The sequence below is a fragment of the Miniopterus schreibersii genome, assembly GCF_964146895.1.
Source record: "Miniopterus schreibersii genome assembly, chromosome: 17".
Classification (NCBI taxonomy): domain Eukaryota; kingdom Metazoa; phylum Chordata; class Mammalia; order Chiroptera; family Miniopteridae; genus Miniopterus; species Miniopterus schreibersii.
The window spans coordinates 28,346,985-28,363,147 of NC_138117.1; the positions used below are offsets into that span (position 1 = coordinate 28,346,985).

Sequence of the window (16,163 nt, forward strand, 5' to 3'; positions counted from 1 at the left end):
GCACTATGTCCAACACAGGTTTGCGTCTTCCCAATAGATTACTGGACACACTGTACAATGCTGTTGGTATTATATGCAATTAGAACAACTTTATTATTGAGGAGCTTAAAATTAGAACATTCACTTACTTAGCATTATATTACACACAAGTAGGGTTTTCTTTGATTTGTGGGTTTTTAACTAAATGTCACATAAATGTTCTAAACTGCCTATCAATCATTTGTACATCAACAAACAGTAAGAAGATGCTTAGGCTAATTTTATAATTTTTTATTAAACCAAGAAAAGAGCCCCGGCCGGGCATGGCTCAGTGGTTGAGCATCAACCTAGGATCCAGGCTTTCGGGGTTCGATTCCCGGTCAGGGCACATGCCCGGGTTGCAGGCTCGCAGCCAATCAATGACTCTCTCAGCACTGATGTTTCTATCCCTCTCTCTCCCTCTCCCTTCCTCTCTCTGAAATCAATAAAGATATATTCGAAAAAAAAGAAAAGAATAACTATTTTAATTATTAAATTTTATATGATATATTTAAGAAGAAAAATTGATCATTTCTATCTTCACTTTAGAAAAAACATGCAATCTTATTTTATGTTCTTTGTATCCACATTTCTTTTCGCCAAGATTGAAAAAGTCAGTAATGCACCACTAAAGTATCCACAGAGGCAATTTTTTTAAATAATTACAATTACCTCCTGCATCCTCTCACCTTCAGTTATCATTCACCTGTCTCTTTTGTATGTGCTCTTAATACACCTGCTGACTACACACCTGCCTGCTATAACGAACACACAGAGGCCAGCTCACACAGCACACACAGCGTGACACAGGAAACGAGTTCTGTACATACCTGGGTTATTGTTAACATTACTTTTGGGTGGTTTCTGAACCGGTTTGGGAAGCGTCGATTCAGTCAAAGCTTTATTAGCAACAGCTTGTTGGGCCTTCTTGATACTGCTCCCTTCCGATTCCCATGTCTGCTCACCAAGACTCAGCTGCACTGAGAACATCTTAGAAAAACAGAAAGAGAAAGAAAAACATTAAAAGTTTTCAGGAAATCAAATGTGCTGTCCGAGAGAAAAACAGATACACCATAGAATCAACATTTTAAAGCTAAAGCTGACCCTAAGATCACTTCTAACAAAACCTGATTCTACTTTGTGAAAGAACTTCAAGAGATTGTGCCAAATTGTGATCTGTCCTATCCAAAGGCTGAAAGGCATACATGTTCATTTTGGGTAGAGAAAGTCAAGAAGAAATCACTTCCCTAAATAGAACCATACTGTTAATGCCATTCAAGCAGTCCTCAAAAGAGCAGAATAAGTGCCAGGAGTAAAGAGAAACTGTAAGAGAATCCAAAAGGCCCTGTCTCTGTTACACTTTGTAAAATCAATTTCCTTAAACTTCATACTTAGCACAGTCGAGTCAATAGGTCAGGCAAACCTATCAAATGTGTCACCAAGACACTCTCAATCCTCCACAATCAACATTTAACCAGTCACCAAATTCTGTCCATTTTAACCTCCTAAGTATTTCTCAAACCTCCCTCTTCTGTCTGCTGTGTTGGAGTCAGACTTTCATCATCTTTAGCTCAGATATAATAATCTCCCAACTGATTGCTGTTAAAACTATCTTCCTAAAGCTCAAATCCAAATGCATCGCCCCAACCAACAGCAGGTTAAAACCCTTCGATTGTTCCTGTTCTAGCCTGGCGCAAAGGTTCCACCTGTCCTTCACACCCTAACCTTCCATTCATGCTCTATTTCCATATGAGCCCCAAACCTACTGTTCACTTTGACAATTTACAATCAGCCCCAAACCTACTGTTCACTTTGACAATTTAGAATCAAGTTACAGGATTCACACACAATCCACTATTTTACTCCACATATAACTTAGTACTCTCTAAAAATACAAAGTATTAACCCCAAACACTTATCAATTATAAAGAAATAAATGGTTCTTTGCAGGAAAAAGATCAGGTAGAAAATGCCTTAATCGAGTGATTAAAGTTAAATCATCAATAATCACACAAACTGACATCATGAACATCCTGATATGACCCAGTGGGAAGTTGGAATATCCTTGACCAAAAATGTTTAACCTAAATCTAATCGCAGGGAAACAATCAGACAGATATAGATGATGGCATATTCTATAAGACAACTGGACTAAACACTTCAAAAATGACAATGTCATGAAAGGAAAAACAAAACAAAAGAATAATAGCTATTAGAGATGAAAGGATGCTCAAGAAACATGAAACCACATGATAAAGTACAACATATGACCCTTGACTGGATTTGTACTTGGAAGACAAGAAAGTAGAAAAGGCATTTAGAGACCAACTCAGGAAATATGACTATGGACTATATATGTATCAAATAATACGATCAGTAAAGATCAAATTTCTTGAGTGATGATACAGTATTGTGGTTATGGAGAAGAATGTCTTTAGTTTTTCACAACATAGATAAGAACGTAGGGTGACCCTGGCTGGTGTGGCTTGGCTGGGCGTCGTCCTGTGCACTGGAAGGTCACTGGTTCCATCCCAGTCAGGGCACAGGACCCGGTTCCAGGCTTGATCCCCAGTAGGGGCATGCAGAAGGCAGCCGATCAATGTTTCTCTCTCACAATCATGTTTCGCTCTTTCCATCTCCCTTCCTCTCTCTAAAAATTTTTAAAATAAAAATAACCTAAGGTTGAAATGTCATGGTAGTTGAAATTTATTTTCAGGTTCTTCAAGGAAAAAGTGTATGTCTACATCTATGTGAAGGAGCAAAAAATAAAGTAAATGTAGTAAATATAATGAGGACTGGTAAATCTGAAAGGTATGAGTATCCACTGTACTACTCTTCCAATTTTTTGTGTAGGTTTTCAGTTCTTCAAAATACAGAGTTGGAAAATATTTACAATCATTTGGAATTCAAAACATGTGCATGTCTGTTAGAAGTGATTAATTTTTCTTTTATTCTGATTCAGTTTAAAATACATACCTAAAACATATCTTTAATGCATTTACCTAACTTTAAAACTCTTTTTTCCAGATTACAGTATTTAACACAGAACTGCGACAAAGGCCATCCCCTGCACCCTCCTCCAAGACAGCTCAGTCCAGGAGGCTGCACTCACTGCTCACCCATTAACTCAGGCTCGAAACCTCCGTCACATCTTCACTTACCCTTGCCTTCCTGAGACGTTATTGAATAGCCTCTCAAAATGTCCTTGCAATCTCGACTGGCACCACCAAGTCTCAGGCCCCTACAAACTCACACTCAGAATATTTCATTCACCTCCTACCTCTTATCTTCCTTCTTCTTACACTGTCCATGTCTCACAGGCCAGGCACCTATGAATGGTCTTCCTTGTCTCCTGTTTCTCTCTCCACTCTCTCCTACATCCAACGATCAAATTACTGATTCAACGTCAAAAATGTTTTTCAGATCTGGCCTCCTTTCTTTATACTTCTCGCCAATTCTTAGTAAAGTATATCAGTATCTCTCCCCTGAACTACTGAAAGATCCTCCTAACATCATTCTCTTAATGTAATACTTTCCCATCCAAACTATCCTTCTGACCACCATCAACATGGACATCCTATAAAATACAAGTTTCCCAGTCAATCCTCTGCTTTTCTGAAACCTCTCTTAAGAGTCCCACTACACTGTACACCTAAAACTAATACAATATTACATGTCAATTATATCTCAAACTGGCGGGGGGAAATCCTATTACAATAAAATTTTAATAATTTCAAGTAGGAATCCTGAAACACAGTATGCATTTATGAGTTTAAGTCATAGCTCCAGCACTTACTATGTGCTACGTTAGGGAAGTTATTTATTCTTTCTCTGTTTTCTTCTTTAGTGAAATGGGGCTGATAAAAACACAAAGGATGACTGTGAAAATTAAAACAAAATGGTGTAAATGACCATAATTGAAAGGTAATGATTGTCAAGCTGGATTTAAACAAAGGCAAAATCCAACTACTGCTACCTATAAGTAATGAACTTCAATTATAAAGACATATATAGATTAAAAGTAATGGGATAAAAAAATATATATGCTCACATAAATTGACCAAAAATCAGAATAACTACATTAATATCAAAGTAGATTGCAGAACAAAGACTACTACCAGTGATAGCATAGGTCATTTCATAAGAATAAAGGAGTCAATTAATCAAGACATAATATTAAATATTTAGGCAACTAATAACACAGCTTCAAAATCTATGAAGCAAAGCTCTTTGCTTTTGTGGCCATCACAGAAGCACCGGGGGGCCAAAATCAGGTTCAATCCCTTTGTGACTTCTGACTAGACCAAGGACTGTAAAAGGCGTTCCAGTGCACCTTCCCACATTCGCAGGAAGACCATGTCCTCTCCTTCCAAAGAGCGGAGACGGAAGGACAACGTTCCACCCATACCCACCTGAAAGGATGGTGAAGTTCAGGCTGCGCAGGGACTCTACAAAGGGCAGCAAACGCACAAAGTGGCCCAGACGCACAGGAAGAATATGTCATCGCTACTGAAGGAATGCAGTGGGGGGAGCTAACAGGGCACCGTCCATGTGGGCCCCCACCCCAGGAAGGTGGCTATCGCCAGACTAAAGCTGGACGAAGGCCGCAAAAGGCCCTTGAACATAGAGCCAAATCTCACCAAATAGGAAAGGAAAAGGGCAAATAGAAGGAAGAAACAAGATACAGGAATAAAGTAATCTTATATACAGCTTTCATTAAAAAAACCTATGAAGCAAAAGCTAACAGAACTGTGAAGGGAAACAGAAAACCCTAAAGTCACAGATTCAATACCCCCGCAATTACTGATCTCACAATTACCACACAGACAATCCCAAAGAACGTAGTGGGCTTGAACTGCACTTGGTGAACATCACCTGAACGACATTTTTAGAATACTCAAAAAGAACAGAATATGCAAGAGTTTTCAATTTCTCATAAAACATTTACCAATTTCTAGCACTAAATGCCTACACTAGAAAAGAAGAAAGACATCAAATAAGCTAATTTCATCTTCCACATTAAGAAACTGGAAAAAGAAGAGCAAATTAAATCTAAAATAAACAGAAAAAAAGAAATGAATAAAGATGAGCAAACATTAACAAAACAGAAAAACAATCAACAGAAAAATCAATAAAATCAAAAGCTGTTTTTTTGCAAAGATCAATGAAATTGGTAAACCTCTAGCCAGACTAATCATGAGAAAAAGAGAAGACACAAATTACCAAACTCAGGGATGAGAGAGGTGACATCACTACAGATTCTTAAAGTTTTAAAAAGAAACCAAGGGAACATTTTCTAACAACTTTATGCCAACAAACTCAACAACCTAAGTTCCTTGAAAGACCCAAATTACTAAAGTTTATTCAAGAAGAAACAGATAGCTCTATATATGTTAAAGGAAATAAATATGTAGTTAAAACTCTTTCCACAAAGAAAACTCCAGGCCCACCTGGTTTCAATGATACATTCCACCAAATATTTAAGAAAGAAATAATACCAATTTATACAAATTCTTCTAAAAATTAAAGAAGGAACACTCCCCAACTTAGTCTATGAAGCCAACACCACCTTGATGCCAAAAACCAAAGTATGATACTACTAAAGAAAACAAAATAAAAACAAAACTATAGACCGATATCTCTCATATAGATAAACACAAAAATCCTTAACAAAATATTACCAAATGGAATCCATCCATATAGAACTGAGATAATATTTTTATTTTTTTAAAATATATCTTTATTGACTTCAGGGAGAGGAAAGGAGAGGGAGAGAGAGAGATAGAAACATCAATGATGAGAGTCGTTGATTGGCTGCAGCCTGCAACCCGGGCATGTGCCCTGACCGGGAATCGAACCCTGATCGCCTGGATCCTAGGTCGACGCTCAACCGCTGAGCCACGCCCGGCTGGGCGAGATAATACATTTTAACCAGTGTTTTATTCTAGGAATACAAGGATGGTTTCTACATTTGAGACTCAACATAATTCACAATGTCAAAAGATGAAAAACAGAAAACCCTATGACCATCTCAATCAATGTAGAACCATATAACAAAAACCAACATCTATTCAGGTTAAAAACTATCAGGAAACGATAAATATAAAAGAATCTCTTCAATCTATTTAAAGCCATCTACAAAAAAAAAAAAAGCTACATCTAACATCACAATTAATGGGGGGAAATTTTCAATGACTGTCCATAAGATCAGGAACAAGTTAGAGACATCAGCTCCTATGACTTATATTCAACACTGCACTATACATTCTAGCCAATGCAATCAGGGAAGAATAAATAAAGAGCATTTAGATTGGAAAATAAGATTTAAAATTGTCTTTATTCACAAATGGCATATGGAACATCCAACAGAATCTTTTAAAAAAAACTACTAGTTCTGATATGTGAGTTCAACAAGACAGCAGGATACTAGATCCATATATAAAAACCAGTTATTCCTATAGATTAGCAATGATAAATAAAAACAAATAGAAACTAAAATATAAAAGATAACACCACTTACAATAGCATCAAAAACGTGAAACACTTAGGATAAACCTAGAGGTGTAAAATAACTGTTCCATGAAAACTACAAAACATTATTGAGAGAAATTAAAGAATAAATAAATGAGAGATATATTTTGTTGAAGGGTTGAAAGATTCAATTTTTCTAACATGCTAATTTTCACCAAATTGAACTAAAGATTCAAGGCAGTTCTATAAAAATCCCAGCAGGGTGTTTTTACAGAACAGATGAGCTGACTTTAAAGTTAATATGAAAATGCAAAGGATGTGAAATAGCCCGAGCAATCCCGAAAAAGGACAGTTAGAGGGCTAATGCTATGAGATTTCAGGAAGTGTACAGGTGCAGTGATCAGTACAGCATAGCATAAAGAGAGGAAAACAGATCAACAGCACAGAGTCCAGGAACAAACACATATATGACACATGGGCAGCTGATGCGTGACACGGGGCACAGGCCATGCAGGGGAGAAAGAATCATCTCTTCAACAACTGGACGCCCACATGCAAACACAAATAAATAAATAAACCCTGCTCCATCTCTCACATCGCATACAAAATTTAACTCAAAATGGCAATTATACCTAAATGTTAAGACCTAATGTCAAACCTAAAACTATAAAACATCTGGAAGATAACATAGAAGAAAATCTTATGATCTTCGATAAGTCAAAGATTTCTTAGATATGACTGACGCCAAAAGCACAATCTATATGAGAACAAATGGATGTCAGAATTCATCAAAATTAACAACTGCTTTCTGAAAGACACTTAAAACACAGAAAAGATAAGACTCAGTCTGGGAGGAAATATTTGGCAAGCATATCTAATGAAGGACTCATATCCAGAATATACACAGAATGATATCACAGAAGATGGCACAGGAGAAAGCTTCAGCACAGGAACAGTGCCTGTCACGTAATAAATACTGAATAATTACTTTACCAAGAATTTTTTTTTATTCTATACACTACTAACAAGCAATGATAAAATTACCTGGGCACCTCCATCATCAACGTAACTGCTAAGAATTTACAAGTCATCATGCCATGACACCACACTAGAACAGGTATTGTATTTCTCAAATTAGAGATGAGAAAACTGAGAACCTAAATTAGCTGTTCAAGGCCACACAATCTGGATGATGTAGGGCAAAGATCAAGCCTGGCAAATCTAGCAAGTATTTAAAAAAAAAAAAGACTGCTTGGCTTCAAGGCCCCCGGTGATACTGCCTCCCTCAGGGATATCTATTCAAAGGAAACCTTCTCAATGTGCCACCACTAGCACAGCACTTGTAACACTTAGTCCTGTATACTGACAACTTATCAAAATATGGGAATAAAGGAAAAAGAGAAAATGCCATTTTATGTTATTCAGGGCCCTCTTCCTTATACCCTACATTCCAATAGCCTTCGTTTGAGATTTGAGAATATCAAAACAACAATCCATAGAAAAAATAAAGAGCTGTGGAGTACCTAAGAGATGCAGCAATGTCCAATGACTCACAGTAACATGAGGTATAATACATTACTTTAGAGTTCCACTAAAATGTGAACAGGAAAACAAAAAGGGGCAAGGCAAACATTAAAATAATTATTTTTATTTAAGTCACACATTGAAAGCTGCCATAAGTTGTTGAGATTCTGTTATGATTCAAAGGAGGAAAGAAGAAAGCACATAGCACAGCCGGGTGTGGCTCAGCAGTTGAGCGTCGACCTAGGATTCAGGTGATCAGGGTTCGATTCCCAGTCAGGGCACCTGCCCGGGTTGAGGGCTCGATCCCCAGTCAGGGACGTGCAGAAAGCAGCCGATCAATGACTCTCTCATCATTGATGTTTCTCTCTCTCCCTCTCCTTTCCTCTCTCTGAAATCAATAAAGATATATTTTTTAAAAAAATAAGCCCATAAACTGAAGGTAGGTCACTACTTCCCAAATAAGAATGTGGACCACAGCGGACACCACAACACTGGCCCATTATAAGGGAAAATTGATGACATAGAAGAGAGGGAAGGCAAGGGAAGCTGGAGGAATGGAGGAAGCTTGAAGAGGTGAGAGAGGGCGGGATCTAGTACAGAAATGGTGGGGTTGGCCATTCCACAGGCAGTTCATCCGTAATTCAGAAGGAAAGGCCAAATTCAGGTTCAGGTTGGGATTCTGCCACGCAAGCACTAACCAAGAGGGGAAAGAGCTGAGGGCACATACAAGGCATATGGAATTTAAGCTGGATAAGGAACCAGGTGAGGACTGAGGGGAGTGAGAAATGGTAAAAAGGTGACAGATTCGAAGCATCTGTGGGTGTGGAGAACTACCAAAGCCAAACTACTACAGGGGACGGGCTAGAGAGGAAGTGTCACGGGGAGATGAATGACTGACATCATAAAATAATGGAGGTCTTGCAGTTACTGGTGATAAGGTCAAGAATGTGACACAGGAAAGAGTGGAAGACAAGATAACTGGAGAAGTGCAAAAAAAGTGATAAGCATGTTGGAACAGTAATCTATTTAGACAGTGAAATCACCAAAAATTAAAACAGGATGAGTGTTGGAAGAGAGTGAAAGTGAGCCATGAGAAACGTGACAGAATCCCCTAGATGAGTGTCTACCATGGGGGCACACGTGGGTCAGTCATTATGAAATTCAAACAGGTGGGGAGAGGGGGTCTCTAGGAAGAATACCTGGAATTGGCAATGAGGAATGAAGAGGACATGTACCAGAGGAACCATAAAACACAGAAAATAAATCTTTATAACTTCTAAATAAGCTCAGCCTAATACAACAGTAATGACCAACATACATCATTGCACACTGATGACCACAACTGAGAAAGCTGCAGGGTCCTATTGGAGGCCGAGTGGAGGGATCGGACAAGTTTCACAGAGCTTTGGAAGATGTGATATGTGAGTTGGGTATTGAAAAATGAGTAACAGCAAAAGGACCTTCCTGACAGAGAGACACTACTGCACAGGCAAAGTCAGAGGGATGTGAAAAACACATGAAACATGCTAGGAAACAAAAACAGTTCAACGTGATCAAGGGCAGAAAGAGAATGAGCATGAAATGGGTATGAAATAATGGGTATGCAAGAGGATATATGACTAGACAGGTAGACCGAGGCCATACCCTCTATTTCTGCACAAAAGATATTATATAAATTGTTGCCCAGAGATTCTTCATAAAAGCCTCTAATACAAAACAAAATTGATGGATTTTAATTTCATCTTATTTTACTTCTTTAAAAAAAGAGGCTAGAAAACAATTTAATAACCCAGTAGCTAGGTGCTTTATGAAAATTAACCAACTTTTATAGAATCAACTTCTTCCACATTATATATAAAAATTGATGATCATGATCATAATCTCCAATATCCAAGGCTGAAAATGTACCAAGGAAATTTATGCACAACTGAGACTTTTAAAAACAGATGAACAGAGTTCAAACATAAATGCATTAGTTACAGATTTCTTTGTAACATGTATATATGCAAACATATATGTGTAAGGCTACATATAAATATAAGTTGCTTTTCCACTTAAAAGAACAATATGACAAGTGAATGGATAGATAACAACAATATTGGTTATACAACTTTTGTAAATGGTGACTCTTGGAATTAAACAATGGAAAAGATGTCTCACTAGGTAACCACTGCTATACTTGCATTTTTACTGTAGCAGCTACCATCTAATGGAAAGAGCACTATACTTGGGAGCCAAGGAACACGTATTCCAATGTTGGCACGGACATTTATGAACTATTATGCAAGTCACTGAACTTTCCTGTGCCCGAGTTTCTTAATTTACAAGAAGAAAATAAAATATCTGTATCTCACGTGATTTTGTGAAGTGCTGTATCTAAGTTTTGTAAACCATAATAAACACAAAATTGTCTAGTTACAGACTTCAAAATGTTTTTAATATAGAACTAAGAGCCTTCAGGCCATCAGCTGCCCCCTCCCCCAAAATGAAGCACAATGAAAGCCTGAGATGAAAACTCTGATAGACTTTGATAAGCATGTCTCACCACCTTGCTTCGTCACCTTACCTTCGAATGAGCGGGCCCTCTTTCTTTCAGAAGTTTATACTGGGGTTGGACTCTATTGAAACGGGCTAACTCATTTACCAGACACATTGGAGTTTTCTCTTTGGGTTTTGCCATTTTATCTTGGAGAGAAGCTGTAAATAAAAAGGCTGTGAAGTTTTTGTCACTCTTGACTTTACACAATGGAAGAAAAGCTAATTTTCACTCTTTTAGCTTGAAGTCAGATTGTATATTTGGATTAAAATATTTTCATGAATTTTATATTAAAATTTCAAATCATCTAATGTTTTCCATTACATGCAATAGAAATATGTATCACATTTTAAACAATAAAATAAAGTAACTTTTTCCTAAGTACCCAAGTTGCTCTCTATACATATATATGGTAACAGCATGCTTAAAGATATGAAAATAATATAGAATTATACCAATTTCTAATTTATCTTGTAACTTTTCTTTCTTCTTAAAAAATTTTAGCATAAACACATAATCCTCCTGATTCTTATTACTGTAAAATTCAGTATATCTTCTCATTTTGAGGCAGCATATTAATTGAAAAGTCTAGACTTTGGAATCAATTCCTAAATTTAAGTACTAGTTCTTTCAACTACTATTTTATAACTTTTTTTTTTTAACAAGATTTTGAAAATATAAGTAGAAAGAATAATTTAACAAATGCCCACATCCTTAGCATCCAGAACTGAAATGAACATTTTCCATGTTTCCTTTAAGTCTTATTAAGTCTTATTAAAAAAAATGACAGTATTACCTTCCATTAAGTTCCCTTTATCTAGAACCCACAATTACATGAATTTAGAATATATCCCTCTGGGATATTTTAAATACATTAATATGCATGCATGTATATCCATGAAGAAATACATAGTCTTGATATATGTGATTTTATAGTCACATAAATAGTAATATAATAAATATAAATATTAAATATAAATATAAATATATATTCACTCTGTATCATTTCCATCACAATATTGTATCCATTCCTATTCCACTCCCCTACTGATATTTAGTTTGCTTCAAATTCTGCACTCCCAGAGGTAAAAACACTTCCAGTGGCACCAAGAATGACTGTATCCAATTACCTTCCCCAGCAGCATGAGAATTACCATCTCCCTCAACTCTGAAAACACGTAGTGGGGTTGGGTAATTTAATTTTTTGTAATCTGATGTTTGACAAATTGTCTATCCCACTACTGTTTTTTGTTTTCCCCACTGTTTTAATATGCATCCAGATTCTAGGTGAGGCTAATCATCTTCTCATGCTGTTGATCGTCTGGGCTTCCTCTTCTGGGTACTGCTTCTGTCCTTCTTCCAATGATTTTATATATTTTTAAAAAACACGTGTAATCTTTTATGGACTGTGCTTTTCTTGCCCTAAGAAATCCTTCCCCAGCCTGCAAGGCCCTAATGATTTTTACTTAAATTTACTAAGCCTTCTATTCCTTATCTATAAATTAAAGGTAATAAGTCTATCTTACTTAACTCACAGGCTGTTATGAGGTTAAGATTTTTAAATTTATGGTATTCTAAATTCTACCGCAATTATAGCAGCTTCAGAAATCTTCCTACTATGTTAAATCATTTTAGCCTATGTTTTTCCTTCATCTCATTTATAGACACATTAGTTGCTTTTCAGTTTTTCTTTCATTTCCCAAGAATCAGTTTCTTTCATGTCCCATGAATCGGTGTTATAACAGGCAAGGGGATTACTTCCTGCTCAATCAAACTGCAGTCACAACCTATGCAGAACACATTCAATGCCCAGAAATAGCTAGTTTTAGAAACTTAATCTTTAAACGCTCTATGGCAATGTTTAATGCAGAAAATAGTCTTCTTTTAACCTTTTAATACTCTTTACAAGACCAATAATTTCGTAAAATAACTTGATCACAATCATTATGATTAAGAAACTGCTTTATAAGAAAACTACATAAACACCTAATAGGACATTAAGTAAAAGGAAAGCAGATCTAAGCAACCAACCAGAGGACCAGTACAGATGACAACTGATTCTACAAGTAAGCCATTCTAAGTGGCTTGCAAGCCAAAAACAAAACAAAACCAAAAACTAGTAATCATTATTGTTTGGAACAACAAAAAAAGACAAGAGTGAGTCAAGAGAGTTTGAGGAAACCTGCATTTTATTTATCCGGTTGTGTAGCGCTCAAATAAACATTTCATAAAGGGTACCAGAGAGTCAGTCACTGTATCAAACACAAGGTGACCTGGGGCTATGATCAATTTTGGTCTCTGCATACCATGCCATTAAATACTCAAGTACAACAGATAACACGGTTACTTGAATAGCAAATAAAGCAAAACGGAAAATAACAAGTTTGTTAAAAATGAGAAAATATTAAAGTCTGGTAAGAATCAGTTGATGGCGCATAACACTGAACTAGCACTTACACTGTTACTGTACAATTTCGTAGCTCAGCAATGCCGCATGTTCATCTGTTACGATGGCAAAACTCCTAGGAACACTGCGAGCAGGACGTGACAATTTGACAGTAAAAGCACAGGCTTTAAATATATTATAGAAAAGAGCTAACTAATAACATGCTATTAAACTTACATTCTATTAATTTTGACTTTCTGCTTCATAAAAATAATGTGAATTCAATGAAACGTTTTAATGTGTGACTGAAGTTCTGCTGTGAAAGGTATACAAGACCTCACTTTCATAAAACTTTATAGCTAAAATCCAACTGCTTCAAGCTGGTAAATTTAGAAATAATTAGTCCTGGTTGAAACTGTTTTACAAAATGATTAAAACTTTAAAAAGCTGTTCCTCTATTTAATCAGAAATCTTATTATTATTAACTGCTTGACATGGCTCAGTGATAGAGTGATAATTCAAAAATTAAAACAAAATTTTGATAAAGCATCTGTAAAATTATAAAACTGGTCTATAAAAATCGAGATCTATAAACTTAATTTATAGATCACTTTTTTGAAAAGTCAACAGGTCAAAAAATGAGAAACACACACACAGTTGCTAAGAATGTCCTCAATGAAGCCATTCTGAAATAGGCTTCAAGTGAATTTGGTGGCTGGAAGAGTAGACGCCTACTCAGAAGTAAAATAGTTAATGGTGATGATTTCACAATATCAGGCTCTGCTTTTGAGAGAGCAAAACAGCCTGTTTTGGATATCTCTGCACTTATTGGTATCTATGGGAACTAGAGAAAGTACTTAAATCTTGCTTTCCTGGACAGTAAAATAGAAATAATCGTTATTTTCATATTCCTGGATGATGGTATTAGTTAAATGAGACGACGTAAGACACAGTTAACAATGATAAGAATGCATTATTGCCCAGCCGGTGTGGCTCAGAGGTTGAGAGTTGACCTATGAACCAGGTGGTCATGGGTTCAATTCTCAACCAGGGCACATGTCCAGGTTACAGGCTCAACCCCCAGTAGGGGGCATGCAGGAGGCAGCTGATCAATGACCCTCATCATTGACGTTTCTCTCTCTCTCTCTCCCTTCCTTGCTCTGAAATCAATAAAAATTTTTTTTTTAAATAACGCATTATTATGATTATAAACAATTTGTTAAAATACTGTCATCAAATATGAAAACAGTGATATGTTTTTATAAGCCTCTTTTTAACGGCTTTCTAAGCTAAAATAATCTGAGTTAAAATATTCTGTTAAAATATTCTGTTTATCATACAAATATACTTATTTGATATTCTGCATAAAACATGTATTTTTTATTAATTTTCCAATGACTTATTACAACATCAGAGTTCATCTTCCACTAAAAAATTATCAGATGTGATATAAAATGTCCTGCACCCTCTGGGGCTTGAATCTCCAAACTAGACCAAAATAATGTAGCTCACAGTTTTCAATCAACAGGTAAAACCCTGGTCCCAAAGAAGCCACAGCCTCGTACAAGAAAAAACACAAACAAGAAACCAACATATAAACTACAACACGGTAAGTACCATAATAAGGCTGTTACAGGAACACGGTGGGTGAAAGGAAAGTAAAAGGGCAGGTTTCAAGAGGTGGTAATCAGATTAGTTAAGGAAAACAGGAATTCACCAAGTTAGCAAGGGGAGAAGACAGTCCAGGCTTGTCCAGGGTACACCGGCAGGAGAAAGCAAATAAAACACATCACGTTCTGACAAATGCAAGCAGGTCATCAGCACACTACAGGATGCACAGGAGGGAGCAGCAGGAAAAACTAGGACTAGATTTATCTATAACTATTTCATATTTTTGATACTGTAGAGAAACACAACTTATTTTTGTATATCGATCTTTTATCTTTCAACCTCACTACACTCATTCATTAGTTCTTATAGGATTCCATCACATTTTTCTACATGAACAATCAGGTCATCCGTGAATAAAGACAGTTTTCTTCCTTGCGTTCCAATCACAGTACCGTTTATCTCCTGTTCTTAAACTAGCTAGATGTCCAGGACAATTATGAATAGGATTGGAATGTTTAGATCATTTACATTTAATGTACTTATCAAATTGTGAGACTTAAATCTATTTATTTTTATTTGTTTGTAGAACATAAGGCATGGTTTTACTTATTTTATAAAAATGTATACAAATTTCTTCATCAAGATGAAAAGAAAAAATAGCCAGGGCAAGCACTTAGAGACCAGAGACATAATCTAACACTGCCTACCCCTTTGGCTATTCAAAGATCCACACAGGCCCTCCCACTCATAATTAAATGCCACTCAAGAACAACATCATACTTAATCCTAATAGGACCAACAGCCCTGCTGAAATGAGGATACACCTTCTCTCCAAAAATGGACCCACAAAGCCCCACCAGTCAGTAACATCACCCTGGATGATGCTGGATTCTCTTCTCAGCCCACCTCTAGTCCTAGAGACCACAGACATGCCTCATATACTGTAATATAGAGGTTAAAATGTCAATTTAACCATCACCAGCATTCCTTAGATGCAATATATACACATACATGACAAGCAGGAAAGAAAGCACTCATAGCTGCTAGAGCCCTCATTTCTGTAATTGATCCCAAGGCCATTGTTGATATTTACTATTTCTCTTTTCTCCACTAGCTATTCTATGTTCTTCTTGCCCTCAGCCAGGACCTTATGGCGGGGGTGTTTTACTGTGAAATGACTCAGACTTGGGTTGTTGTAGTCCTCCATTAATCTTTTATTATTGGATGTGGAAGTACGACAGGGCACCCAGAGAATGCTCTAGTTCCCATACATAGTCTTCCATGCCACCACTGTAGACGCAATCCGATTTACCCTCGGTGATCAGGACCAATCACACCAGCCAGTAAAGTAACCTACTTCTTCACCTGTAGTTGCAATGGTATGAGGAGCCCAAAAAGCCCGAGCGGCAGTCACAGCCTCTAAGTCTATCGCTGTATTCCCTAATACATTCCTTCCCAGGAAAGAAGCATTCCTTCGTTGAGAACTACAATCTCTAGCGATCAAAGTCCAAAGTTTCAGGGATGGAAAGCAACATTTTTGTGACTGGGTTATTTTGTGCAATAGTGAAAGTAATCCCTCCCATTTCCACCTCAGCATGGCTGGATCCAAGTTTTCTG

General features: G+C 36.8%; 1 protein-coding gene across 23 annotated transcripts in view; it reads right to left on the bottom strand.

The window, feature by feature from the left end:
* Positions 1 to 16,163, bottom strand: part of STAU2 (staufen double-stranded RNA binding protein 2) — a 218,321-nt gene that overhangs the window by 185,677 nt on the left and 16,481 nt on the right. For 12 of the 23 annotated variants that reach the window (XM_081116639.1, XM_081116649.1, XM_081116643.1 and 9 more), the window contains one exon: positions 849 to 1,008. In XM_081116639.1, coding sequence (XP_080972765.1) covers positions 849 to 1,008 — 160 coding nt within the window. Of the gene's footprint in view, positions 1 to 848; positions 1,009 to 10,579; positions 10,711 to 16,163 lie in introns of all 23 variants that reach the window. The other 11 variants (XM_081116633.1, XM_081116647.1, XM_081116646.1 and 8 more) reach the window with 1 other exon arrangement.